General features: G+C 39.5%; 1 protein-coding gene across 1 annotated transcript in view; it reads right to left on the bottom strand.

Moving 5' to 3' along the window:
- Positions 1 to 14,629, bottom strand: part of LOC114880854 (putative inorganic phosphate cotransporter) — a 64,464-nt gene that overhangs the window by 24,995 nt on the left and 24,840 nt on the right. Inside the window, exons 3-4 of the mRNA XM_029197304.2 lie at positions 12,716 to 13,016; positions 4,502 to 4,758 (exon numbers count right to left, since the gene is read on the bottom strand). Coding sequence (XP_029053137.2) covers positions 4,502 to 4,758; positions 12,716 to 13,016 — 558 coding nt within the window. The remainder of the gene's footprint in view (positions 1 to 4,501; positions 4,759 to 12,715; positions 13,017 to 14,629) is intronic.

Below are 14,629 nucleotides of genomic sequence, written 5' to 3' on the forward strand. Positions count from 1 at the left end.
TGTCGTTGGGTTCCAATGGCGTGTCTGTAAGAACGGCTTCTTCGCGGGCTCGTATGCGTGTTAATTTTTCTTGTTGACATGTTCGGCATTGCGAAATGAATTCATGAACATCTTTTTCTAATCCGGGCCAATTGATTTTCCTGAATTCTGGCTAGTGTTCTATTTTCTCCTAGATGTTGGGTACTGTCGGCGTTGTGGTTTTCAAGTAGAATCTGATTCTTTTCGTCTTGAGTATATTCTCCAGGTGGTTTGTTGGCAAAGGTTAGCGTGGCGTTGGGAATCGTCGAAATTAAGAAGCGTAGCAGAAGTTGGATGTGGATTGTCTCAAGTTGGGTGATCATTGGGTCGTTAATGCCGAATTTAAGGTTCTGATTGTTAGATTTAGAGGTTTCTAACCTCACTAGTTTCTTTAATTCGCGTAACCATTTGCGTTCGTCAAATTCGCCTAATGTCTTCTTATTGATTTGTGTCCATTTGGGATTATTGGCTCTGTGTTTTATGGGAGATGGGGTAGGGGTGTACTTCCAATTTTCATAATCATTGTATAGTTGTTCGTCATTGTCTGAGGATGTACCGGGTGAGGGTGGAGTTAGATCGTTCGTCGTGTCAGCCATTATCTGTTCTGTTATTTCGTCAATGATGGGATAGAGTCGGGACAATGCGTCGGCGGCTTGGTTTTCTTTTCCCTTCTTATACTCGATATCATAATCATACTCCTCTAGTCGGAGTCTCCACCGCATAAGGCGTGAAGACGGGTCTTTAACGTCTTTCAACCATGTGAGTGCTTGATGGTCGGTTTGGATGATAAATTTCCGTCCAAGGAGATATTGCCTTAGTCGTTTGATAGCCCAAACGATAGCCAATAGCTCCTTTTCGGTTGTGCTATAATTTTTTTCAGCCGTGTTGAGAGTTCTGGATATGTAGCAACAGAGGTGTCCGTCTTGGGAAAGGATAGCTCCTAGTCCTTCGTTCGATGCGTCGGTTGTCAAAGTAAATTGTCTCGTAAAGTCGGGGTATTGGAGTACAGGTGCGTTACATAGTTTGTCTTTGAGATTGTCAAAAGCGGTTTGTTGTTCATTGGTCCAATGAAAGCGAGTTTCTTTCTTTGTTAGTTCGATTAGGGGTTTGGCAATTTTAGAGAAATTACGAATAAAGGGTATAGCCGGATAAGATGGTCAAAAGTGCCCCCAAGCCAAATTCGACTTGCTATGAACCATTCGATAAGTGATAAAAAGAAACTAGTCTGTGCCAAGTTTCAACCCTGTATCTCATCTGGGAGGGTAGTTACGAGTAAAAATGTGATTGCGAGGTTTTTGGCCAATTTCTCCTATTTAATGACATTCGAAAATTCTGAAAAAAATCAGAGACATTTCTACTTGTGAGGCACATATTACAGAATTTTTTCAGATTTTTATATTGAAAACTGAAGCCGTGAAAAATCAAAAACGTCGAAAAATTCTGAAAAATGGCGATTTTGTATTGAAGGAGATGAGGTCCTACGATTATATTTTTTTATAAGTGTATATTATTAATACTATCATCCTCAATTTTTTTCAGATTTTTGGCAGAGGTGCGCCATAGTTAAAAAAATTAAAAACCGATTTTTTCGCTGTTTTTTGCGTGTTAGAGTTACTTATTCGACGAATTTTCGTCTGTTATTTATCAAATACATGGTATATACACTGTTCAATGTTTTTACATGCAGTGGAATAGAATAGGAATTAAACTAAACAAACCTAATTGATAAAAGTACGTTACGTCCGTTATATTTCAATAGATTGAAGGTATTTTCAACGGTGTCGGTGGTCCAGCGGTAAAGCATCTAACTGCTAAACCGCTGGAAACTTCTTTTCGTAGGTTCGAGTCCGCTCAGACTCAATCTTTTTTACTTTTTTACAGGCCGCCTCCGAAAAGGTTGAAATATATTTAGTTATATTTAGGTATATCCTATTTAACGATTAAGTAGATTGTATTAATAGCTGTGTAATACAGATATAAATGAAATAGAAATTATTTTATACTTTTTAGTGCATTTCGAAGTCGGATTTTTTTTGTTAAAAATTATTTTATTTCACACTTTTTAGTGGAACGAGCAGTATCTGAAGGATAGCGTATTAGCAACCAACTGGTAAAGAAACTGACGAAGTTTACTAGCAGGGACAACTTTGAAAAATCGAGATCGGTATATTCCTTGGAGGGTAACCCTAAAGAATAGGCATTTTATTATAATAACAATAGTTATTAACAATAAGAAGTTACATAAATTTTGGGAAATGGAATCATCGTGGAATGATCTACGAAATGTGAAAACTTTCATCGCAATCGGTGCATTCTTTGAACCAGAACGTATTTTGCAATAACGAAAACCGTTCGGAATAAAAAAATGCGAAATGTTTTTATAACGGGACCAATCGGAAGACATATCCTACAAGACGGAAAAGATTTCATTCCGATTGGTCCATCCGTTTCGGAGTAATCAGCGAACGTACATTTAGAAAAAAAGGCGTTAGGAATAAAAAAATGCAAAATATTCTTTTTACGGGACCAATGGGGAGTTGTACTGTACAAGATGCAAAAAGTTTCATTCCGATTGGTCCATCCGTCTCAGAATAATCGGTGAACATACACCGCACGTACATGAAATAGTACGTTTTGTTGCAATAAAAACCGTTCGGAATAAAAAAATGCGAAATGTTTTTATAACGGGACCAATCGGAAGACATATCCTACAAGACGCAAAAGATTTCATTCCGATTGGTCCATTCATCTCGGAGTAATCGGTGAACAAAGCCAGGAAAAAAAAAAAAAAATAACAAAAAAAATATACTGATCGAATTGAGTATCCTCCTCCTTTTCGAAGTCGGATAAATAATTTGAAAAGGTCGCATTTCTGTCGCAGTTTTGATGAATACCCAGCATCGTTAAACACATATGTAGATGCATAGCCGACCGATGTACTACCGTTTTGAATTTTGTACGCGCCGTCGCAATACAATCTTAACGTGTTAGAGTATCGTACGCCATGATGTTGAACAAACGCGAATATCAGTAACGTCGCATGTGCGTAACGTAACCCACAGTGCTAACAGTGCCTCTAGCAGCAAAAATGTGTTATCCACGCTGACGTAGGCATGACGTAGGTGTTAATGAAACTGATCGAAATTTATCGATACAAAACAATTAATATCTCATAAATAAATGCACCAATTGAGATGTTATTGGGTTGAAAAGAAATAGAAAGACAAGCCGAAGCAGATTGTGTTATTAGAATGAAGTTCAGTTGCATACTTTTTCGGTAACAGGATATTATTTTTTGCATAACGCTCAAAACGCTCTGCTTCGGGATAATATACTCGGTAGAGTGTCGCTGTCGCCGGCGGACCAGACTTCGGCCTAAACTACTTGGCGTGGAGACTCTACCAAGTCTCCTGATGTACTGGGTGATCCTCTCGCTACGCTACCCAAAGGAAGTGCCGCCACAATAGAATGTAGAAGTCGACATCCCATTTCTGTCATCGCTTACTTCACCCCTGCAGCGAAGACGGCTGTGTGCGTGAAAATGTGTGTAATGAGCAGAAGAGTCCCATTTAAGCGCTGCGGAAAACAGAATATTTTCTTAACACATTTTCACACACACAGCCGTCTTCGCTGCAGGGGCCACCTCGGTCAAGTAAGCGATGACAGAAATGGGATGTCGACTACCACATTCTATTGTGGCGGCACTTCCTTTGGGTAGCGTAGCGAGAGTATCACCCTATATATAGAAACAGTAGAGAATCGGCGACTGCATGCTGACTCATATACCGGTAGAGACACTTAGGCATACGTAGAATTCAATGTAGTAGTAACAATAGTTTTTCACGAATATCTTGGAAACTAAAGCTTTCCGTTAATTATACATAAGGAAAAAGTTGTTCAGAATCATGCCCCCGACAACATATTCAAAGGTCATTGAAATTGTCCGATCTTGAGATTAAAAACTTCATGTATTTTGCAGTAACAATGAAAAACTGAAAAATTTTTATTTAATGAGACCAATCGGAAGAAATACCCTACAAGATGCAAAAGATTTCGTTCAGATTGGACCATCCATCTCGGAGTAATCGGTGAACACCCACAGAAAAAAAAAGTACATACTGATGGAATTGAGTAACCTCCTCCTTTTCGAAGTCGGTTAAAAATACAGGGTGCCATTTAAAAAAATTGTTTTTGTTTCAAAATCTCCCCCACCACTTCACCTATCAAAACATCATCTGCACCACATAACGTGTCCGCTTAAATCAAACAAGTTTTGTAGAAACATTTTTTTGATAGCTTTAACCCTTTACGAGATATTTGACCATTCGCACTTGAACGTAACACCCTATATATGCGCGCGCGCGTGTGTGTTTGTGTCAAATAAATTGGCTTTTTGAAATATCAATGAAATTTCATGGTGATAAAATGATTTTTTTTTTAATGGTAATGATAATTCTTTTAATAACAAAATTTTTATTCTTACCCCTGTGTCCTGTAACATTTTCTTTCCCTCGTCACTTCTTATACTATTTTCAATGTATTCTCTTTCCTCCTCTGATATTCGTGAATCTTGAGCAGGACTGTCAGAACCAAAAATAAAGAAAAAGATGCTCCAAATTAAGGCTATACCACCAAATACAAAGAATATGGATGGCCAGGCAAGCGATGAGGCTGCTAATACGCCGGAAATTGGAAAGGAAATTACGGTGCCGAATTGGGCTCCAGCATAAGCAAATGCTCCTGAAAAATATAAGTACATAAAGAAGTATTTACATTGTACATATTTTTAAATCATGCTGTAATGATATTTTATATAAAATCATTGAATTTATTTTTCTACATATAATCAAATACAGTAAAACCTGGATACAGTAAAACTTGGATATATGCAACAAACATTGGGACCCAGGCGTTGCATATATCCAGTCGAGGTGTCGAATCTCGGGTTACACGCGACGAGCAGCCAAGCGTGAAGGTAGAAAAGGACAGACAGTGGTGGAAAGAGAGAGGTCCGATGATCAAAGGAAAGAGCCGAAACGTATCGGTGTGACTAACACTAATTCAACTATAAAACTTTTTTATTTTTGACTTTTTTTTACTGAAACTATTACTAACGCATTGGTGAAATTTTTCTGATTAAAATGATACCAAACACGATATAGTTTGAATTATAATTACTTGCTAAAATTGATGTTAAAAGTTGGCGAAAAGCAAAGGAGGATTGGAAATGAAAACCGGTTGCGGCGTCGACTCGGGTTTCAAACGTTGCATATATCCAAGCGAGGTGTCGATTCTGGGCATTTAAACGTTGCATATATCCAAGCGAGGTGTCGATTCTGGGCATTTAAACGTTGCAAATATCCAAGCGAGGTGTCGATTCTGGGCATTTAATGTTGCATATATCCAAGCGAGGTGTCGATTCTGCGTCCGTACAAATCGTTTGTACCGTGCCGCGTTACCTATTCTACGTTCGTACACAACATGCGACGTGTTGCATGTTGCATGTTGCGTGTTTCATGTATCTTTGGTGTACGGCCTGCCTTATACATATGTAGCCAAATCATATCGTGTTTGGTACCATTTTAATCAGAAAAATCTCACAAATGCATTAGTAAAAGTTTCATTAAGAAAAAGTTAAAAATAAAAAAGTTTTATCGTTCAATTAGTATTAGTCACACCGATATTACGGTCGGATCATATTACACGGTTTCCTCGCCGAGCGGCTCGGTTCGGCTTAGGGGGATCCCCCCAAGTGGAGGGGATAGCGATGTTGCATATATCCAGACAAACTTTTGTTGCATATATCCAGGTTTTACTGTATATGCAACAAAAGTTTGTCTGGATATATGCAACATCGCTATCCCCTCCACTTGGGGGGATCCCCCTAAGCCGAACCGAGCCGCTCGGCGAGGAAACCGTGTAATATGATCCGACCGTAATATCGGTGTGACTAATACTAATTGAACGATAAAACTTTTTTATTTTTAACTTTTTCTTAATGAAACTTTTACTAATGCATTTGTGAGATTTTTCTGATTAAAATGGTACCAAACACGATATGATTTGGCTACATATGTATAAGGCAGGCCGTACACCAAAGATACATGAAACACGCAACATGCAACATGCAACACGTCGCATGTTGTGTACGAACGTAGAATAGGTAACGCGGCACGGTACAAACGATTTGTACGGACGCAGAATCGACACCTCGCTTGGATATATGCAACATTAAATGCCCAGAATCGACACCTCGCTTGGATATTTGCAACGTTTAAATGCCCAGAATCGACACCTCGCTTGGATATATGCAACGTTTAAATGCCCAGAATCGACACCTCGCTTGGATATATGCAACGCCTGGGTCCCAATGTTTGTTGCATATATCCAAGTTTTACTGTATACTGATTAAAGACTATCATATTCCAATTTAATGTTAACCAAAATTGTTCCATTAATGAAACTAAAAAACTAAAAACATGGAAGTAAAAAAAATTAAAAGAAAATTATTTTAACAAAGATTACAGTACGGTATTAATAAAATGATTTTATAAAATTTTAAACATTACAATTTAAAAACATCTTTTTATTCGCAAATAAAAATTAGATGATGGCTGCTGAATTCTATTCAAAAATTAATAACCTAATACGGAACTTTACTAATGTAGATTAGCTCCTCTGTCTAATAGATATTTATTTCTTCCGCAAAGTTTGTAAGGTAGACTTGTTTACTTAAATAAGTATATTAATATAAATTCGTAAAAAATAGGAAATTACAATAGTACCCAAATGTAAGGCACTAGTCTACTCATTGGTATAATGTGAAATCATCCCCGACACCGGTTTCCTCAAACGTGCCGAAGATCCACATTATCTAAATAAGTATATACTGTGCACTCGCGGAAAGAAGTGGTCTCGGAAGAATGTACATAGGTCTGATAAGGACTTTCGACCGTAGCGTATTATTAATCAAAGAGGGCACATCCACTAATCTACGCCGACTCTTTTCATTTACACGGAAGTTTGTGCAAGGTACCTCTCTTGCCCCTGTACCGTTCTGGGGGACAGGTCAGGGTTCTTCTTTTTTGTGAACGCATGGTATACAGCTGTCATTGACAATGACAGATAGCTAATAAATTATCCAAGTAATAAATTATATTTCTCACTTTATAATTATGAGGTTAATTTTATATTTCTGCGAGGCCATAACGTACGTTCCGATCCCAACTGTGTGCCTTTCATTCAACCTCTACTATACATACTATGCCGCTACAATTCGTTAACTTCCCGACTTCTATAATTCTTCATTATTGCATCTATTTTTATTTTTTCAAAAGTAAAAAGAAACAGTAAAATTAGTGTAAATTAGTCTTTAAAGTCTAAAATTCTAGAATTCTAAGATTCAATGTCTAAAAATTCTGACATCCTAAAATTCCAGAATAGCAGATATTTCAGAGTACAAAATTTCCAAGTTCTAAAATTCTGAGTGTCCAGCATACAAAATTTTAAGACTTTAAAATTCGAGAAAAAAGAAAAAGAAATTCCAAGATTCTAACAATTCAACATTCTAACATTCTAAAGTTCTAAGCATTCATCATTCCAAAAGTTTAATATTTTAAAATTCTGAGCTTGCAAGATTCTAATACTGTTACGTTTCCGTCTCGGAAATTTCCTTATTTGGTGTTACGACCCCTTCTCGGAAATTTCCTTACATGGAGTCGGATGTGCACACCCGGCATTCTAGAAAATTCTTCTAGAAAAGTCTTCTAGAAAATTCGAGACCAACGCGAAGCAAGAGCGCGGTCCTTCGGAGTCACGTAGAGTCTGTCCCCACCACTCTTTTTACTCCAATTTTTGGGTATAAAAAAGGTGGCAGCGAAGGCACTTTAGGTCTAGTTGAAGTCTAGAAAAGGTTCGATACACGTCAGTACATTTCTCTCACGAATAATCTCTGCAACGAGGAAACTCAGCGAAATCGGGTATTCAAGTCCCCTTCAAACACTCAGTAACTATACAGTAAGTACGTTGTCTACTGTTAAGCATTATTCTGATCGTTGTAGTCCGCTCCGGTTTGCTCGCGTTCGTAAAAACGGAGAAGGATTAAATTCTTGCTTCGCGGAATCGAAACTAAAACTCTTATATTCAATTCATTAAACTTGTAAACTAGAATTTAACTCGTAGAACACTGTGATAGTTACACTCAACTATTGTAAGGTCCCGGCAAAGAGAATAAATTCACATTATTTAACTTATTTATTACTGTTCAATTATATTGACTAGTCCAGAAAACCCATTAAGGGCACAGACTCCTTGTGCCATGACCTGTATGCGTGCACTCACACAACCAACGGAAAGCATGCACGTATACGCCATGCGTGAGAGAGACACTCGATTTCGTAGATTTCGTTTTTCGTCTCGATAATTGCAAAAATGAAATTTTCGCGGGTACAGCACCCACGAGTAGACTTCACCACAGGGTAGTCTGGTCCGTATGAACGCTATTAAACACCATACATTGAGAAAAATGGTATTTTCGACACTGTAAGATTGAGACAGACGCTGTTGTAAGCAAACAACATGGCTGCCGAATGCTGCGTTTGGCTGCATTTTAGCAAATATTGGACGATTTAATGGTTTTTTCACCCATAGCACACCAGACCACCCTTCCTTGAACTAGCACAATGTCACTGAAATTCGATTTTTTACAATTTATCACTTCTGGAAGACGTAAAACGAAATTTACGATTTGCACGCATCAGACGTCAAATAGACGGAAGAATAGTTCACTGATTTTCCGTCAGAGTAAATTAGAATGTAAATTCTAATTTGACACCACAAACGGCTACGCGAATATAGCCACAAGTATGGCATAGTTGCCGCAACGTATTAAGACTTTTGTCACGCTGTTGCCACATCTGTTACAATTGCAACAGGCTCGAGCCGATTTTGATTCCTGCCAGACATAGAAAAGAATAGGGCGCTCGAGAGAGAAAGAGGTCCGAGAATGAAACAATACATGTACTAATGTGTGCAACCATCAAACTTTTTTATTCATATTTATAATCATGTTTTTTTATTAATTAAATGACAGATAGAATACTTGAAATGGTATGCCAGAAAAATGAATTATAAAACTTGCATCATATACAGCGAAAACTCGATAAATGTACATAACTATTGCCGGTCCACTCCGCAACTGTTATGGAATAGGAGAATCATTTTTCAAATTTGATTGCCTAGTCAGTAAACACTGATTAGAAAGAGTCAGTAGCTAAAGACGAAAGAGGGACTGAAACCGGGATTTATTGCCTTCATTTAAATGTCCCGTGTCAATGTGACCATACTAATGCACAGAATAAAGTTTTTTATTTGGTACTTTTTGTTAATAAAAATTTCACTATCATGTGGAGAAGATTTTTTTCATTAAAATGAAGCTAAACACAATATAAATCGGCCAACATTTAGTAGCATAATATGTATTGGGTTAAATGTTGTGCTTGCGAGTCTTTCTCTCTTTGTTTATCCTTCTTGCCCTATCCTTTTCTATGTTCGGAAACATCAAAGAACGACGGATTCGTGGTGCTGGTAGGGGTAGAATGAATGGAATAATACACATAACGTAAGTACGCGACCATAAGAATTATAGGAATGAAAACTACCTGACATAATAATTTTAAGAAGGGAATAAGAAATAAAGAAATGAATAATGAATTTTAATATAATTCTGTCACACTTAGACTGGGACACCCTGTATATGCAGGTACAATTATATTAAAATTCATTATTATATTTCAGATGAAAAAAATTTCAATAACACGTGGCTGGAATGGCTGTCATGGTAATCGACGATGTAGACGTCGCGCGTCGCGGAGAAAGAAGAGGCATTGTTTATATTTATTGATTATATTTCATATTGATTATATTTATTGATTATATTTCAATCAATAAATATTGTATATTATAGATCAATTTACATGTCTTTATTTTTCATTCCTTTCCTGAAATTATTAATGCCATATAGTTTTTATTCCTATAAGTTTTATAGTCGCGTACGTCATGTGTATTACAGAGTCTCATCGAATCTGTCGTAGCGTGTGACTATATTAACGCCGTCGGCCCTACGTTGTTTCATTCATTATACTCCTTCTCTTTCTCTCGCGCTGTCCTTTTCTATGTCCGCCCGGAATCAAAATCTTGTTCGGCTCGAGCAAATTCATTTTGGTAGATGGTCACAGATGCGGCAACACCGCGATAGAACTCTCAAATGATGTGATTTGGCAACTATGCCACCTCACTTTCGTTTCTTATTCGGCATAATGACGTTAGATGTCGCACCGTCAAATGTCGAATTTCTCAATTATGTGTTTTCACGATTGCCCGATTCTTTCCAATGGCGCTTACATCGATTCGGAGGAGGCCTCGAAGGAGTCTGTGCCCTTAAGGGGGTAGACACAGCACGTGACGTCACCAATTCGGGACGTCGGTATTACAGTAGTTTTTTCGTTGGGCCTGGTGGAGCCACTTGCGTGTTTTGTTACGAACTTGAAAGGTTTAATTCTCAGCTAGCGTGCGCGCAACACGATCTAGGAAGGCAACAGCGCCTCAAGTATTTTTACAAACACATTCAAACGCTCATCTCGCCAGAGACATCGCCACGATACGCCTGAAGAACGAAAGCGAAACATTGGCGCGCGTTTAGAGTGAGATGTACGGTGATCATGCTATCTTTCTTTCAACCCAAATGATAGAATTGTCACGCTCCGATAAATTCTGACTGACCAAACGCGTGGATTTTACATAGCACACCGTAGCACTCCTCGCTGCTGAAAAATATATGCCTGCTCCGAAGGAACGGGCAATCTGAGAATTATTTTTAGAAGAAGTTATTAACTTTTTTAAATAAATGTTTTTTAATTAATAAAAGTATACAGGATACGTCATGCATTGGTGAAATTTTTCCGATTAAAATGATACCGAACACGATATAGTTTGAATGAGGCGAGGTTTGTTATGAGGCGCTGTGAAAAATCCAGGCGGACGGCAGTCAAATCTTAGCGAAAAGGGACAATCTCAACATGCAGAATGAGAGAAGGACAGCATGACTGTAGTGCGTCTCACTCAGCGTTCGGGCGTTGTTGCCTTTTTCGCTTGCCTTCGCAGCACAGTTCGAGTGACGTAATCAAGCTGACGCTTGATTCTGGCTACGATTCCAGATCGGCAGCCTTTCTACTTAGACGCCACCTTATAACTACTAGCTGAACTAAATTTGTCACGTAACTTGCTCTGTAGTATCCAGATAATGGCGGAACTCGTCTTTGGGAATGCTTTTACGGGAATCGGTTATTTGTCCTTATATGAGAACACATAGGGCTGGGTGAGAGCTCATTCGAAAGAGGAAGGTCCAATGCAGGGCGGTCAACTCACCGTTTGAGTCACAGAACTCTTTTAGTGGCCTAAAAATGCTTCGATTCTGCAACTGCATTTTGTCGATTTTTTCTTCTACTTTGGACACTGATATTATTAAATATGGACCTAATCTCGTTAAACCATGAGTTGACCGCCCTGCATTGGACCTTCCTCTTTCGAATGAGCCCTCACCCACCCCTATGTGTTCTCTTATAAGTACAAATAACCGATTCCCGTAAACCCATTAACAGGCCCATTTTTGCCGGGAATGTCACCTCGCTGCATTATCCGTGTCTACCCCCTTAAGGTGTACTTTTACCGCTTGAGGTACACTAATCAAGTTATGAGACTTAATACTAACATTTCCTGCGGCTCCCTACGTTAGCTATACATAGGTTCGTCCTCACGTCTTCACCATTACTATGGCTCCCTACATTAGCCATATGTACACTGACTGAGTTCCATCGAAGTTGTCGCAGTGAAGTTGGCGCACTAACACATTCACGCCGCGTCGGTGAGCCGATGCACCTCACCAATCGACTCACCGACGCGGCGTAAATGTGTTTGTGCGCCAACTTCACTGCGACAACTTCGATGGAACTCAGTCAGTGTACATATGGCTAATGTAGGGAGCCATAGTAATGGTGAAGTCGATTGGTGAGGTGCATCGGCTCACCGACGCGGCGTGAATGTGTTAGTGCGCCAACTTCACTGCGACAACTTCGATGGGACTGAGTGTACATAGGTTCATCCACGATAACCAACCTTCCTACGTTAGCCATACGTGGATTCGTCTCCGCGTCTATTTCCTTAGGCTTCCAGTGTTAATAACAGCATTGGTTAAGCCATTAACAATACCATAACCGAAATACTTTCAAATTCTCAAATTCTAAAAGTTTAAAGTTCTAAGATTCTAATTGTAAGATTCTAAAATTATTCCTTAATAAGTATGTATCTTACGAAATGTTACATGTAATTAAAAGCAACCACACGATAATGTTCTTATTACGTAAAATTATAAATGAGTAAAACTTAAACAATATTAGAATTAGGTTAGAATTAAACAATATTAAACACCTGACATCGTTGATAAAGCGAAGGGATCTAGCCTACGCTATAAAGAAATCCTAATGAAATCCCCCAGTGTCGGCGGTTTATGTTTAATTAAAAGAGCTGTGATTATAATCTCAAATCAAAGTATTCTTTACAAAAATGTGAATGATTATTATTTTATATTTCAGGCATAATTGTAAATTTATAAATATATTCATATAAAAGAATAAATTCTTACCAAGTCTTGATCGTTCGGATGGCGGTGCCCACTTTGAAAGGAGGGTATGAATGCAAGGTAAAAGGCAACCTTGACAAAGACCCATACCTACTCTACAAGCGCAGACTGCAATGTAATCCCCATAAGCAGCAGCAGTAGGTATTAAACCGTTTAAAATACCACAAACTAGGATTCCAATGCTAAGCAGTTTCTGACCACTCCAAACTGATGCTATATATCCACTCGGTATTTGTATTACCGTATAACCCCAAAAGAAGGAACTTTTAATTAGAGACGTCTTTGTTTGATCCCAGTTATAGACCTAATCACAACAATAATATAACCTTTGTAATACATATAACTGATCTCTTTTGTCAGACAATAAAATTTATTTGTAATTGATACTATAGAAAACAGCACATGTAAATATTATAGACATGTAATATTACAAACGATAGAAGCGTTTTGAAAGATTTTTTCGGTAATTATGCACAAAAAGACTCCCGTCGCCGATGACCTTGACCTTGACATATGTTGTCAAGGTCATGGCCCTGAGTAACGTTGGCCTTGAAAAAAGTGACGGTCGCAATCCGTTCAAAAGTTACAAAGCATCAATGTTTCCGTTTTTTTTCGCGTTTTCACGTTTTCAGCAACCTTTTCCTATCCATATAACCGCCACTTGGCCATAGTACTGACACTGGTCGAAGAAACCATTGTGAAAAAGAGCAATCCAGATGTCCATATCGATGGACATATCGAGCCATCGTGCCATCGATCACCAGCCGGTGAGAAAGGCGCGGTGCCTTTTGGTAAATTCTAACATGCACATATTGCTTGCCGGTCATAGTTTGTTGTTTATAAAAGTAGTAGACGACAAGCGGCAGTCATTTTTTGAATTTTGGCATATGTGGCCGGCCGCCTTACGGCGGTCGGAATATTAGTTTAGCCTAACCTAATCTAATCTAATACAAAATTGTTGATCAGTGAATTAGGTTAGGTTAGGCTAGAATAATATGGGCCGGGACGGACGAATCTATCGGAGGGACGTCGATGAGGGTGTACCCCAGGGGTCCCGCTTGGGGCCCCCATTGTGGAATGTGGGGTATAACCCAGTTTCACGGGAAATGGTCCCGGAAGGTGTCAGCATCACGTGCTTTGCGGACGATACGTACGTGTTTGCCACCGACCGGGACTGGAGCAGGACCAGTCGTCTTGTGGAGATTGGTGTGGCTGCCGTCGCAGCTGCGGTCCGGAAACTGGGGCTGCACATAGCGCCCCACAAGACCGAGGCGATGTGGTTTTACTCGCCTCGGCGTGGGGTTGCACCACCGCCTCAGCCTTGGATCCGGGTAGGTGACACCAGGGTCCAGGTGGGTGAAGGGTTCAAGTATCTTGGCCTCCACCTGGACAGCCACTGGCACTTTGAGAGGCATTTCGACCGTCTGGCCCCTCGATTAGATGGGGTAGCAAACGCCCTTGGGCGGGTGCTGCCCAATATCGGGGGGCCGAGCGAGAAAGTTCGCCGCCTTTATACGGGGATCGTGCGGAGCGTAGCCCTATATGGGTCGTCCATATGGGCCGAGGCCCTCATGGCGTCTCGCCGCGGCCAAGCTGTGCTGCGGCGAGTGGAAAGGAGAATGGCCATCAGGGTCGTGAGGGGATACCGGTATACATCCAGTTCATCGAAAGACAATTCATCGAAGACAATTCACCGAATGGCCAATTTATCGAATGTACAATTCATCGAATGCCAGTTCATCGAAGGGACAGTTCACCGATTGGGAAAATTCACCGAAAACAATTCCCCGAATTGACAGTTCATCGAAAATTGGTAATACGCTTAAAACTATACATAGATATGATAGGTTAGGTCAGGACAAACAATTAAATCCGGCCGCCGTAAAGCGGCCGGCAACGCTTTCTTTATTATTTAAA

Source organism: Osmia bicornis, chromosome 1, assembly GCF_907164935.1.
Source record: "Osmia bicornis bicornis chromosome 1, iOsmBic2.1, whole genome shotgun sequence".
Taxonomy (NCBI): Eukaryota; Metazoa; Arthropoda; class Insecta; order Hymenoptera; family Megachilidae; genus Osmia; species Osmia bicornis.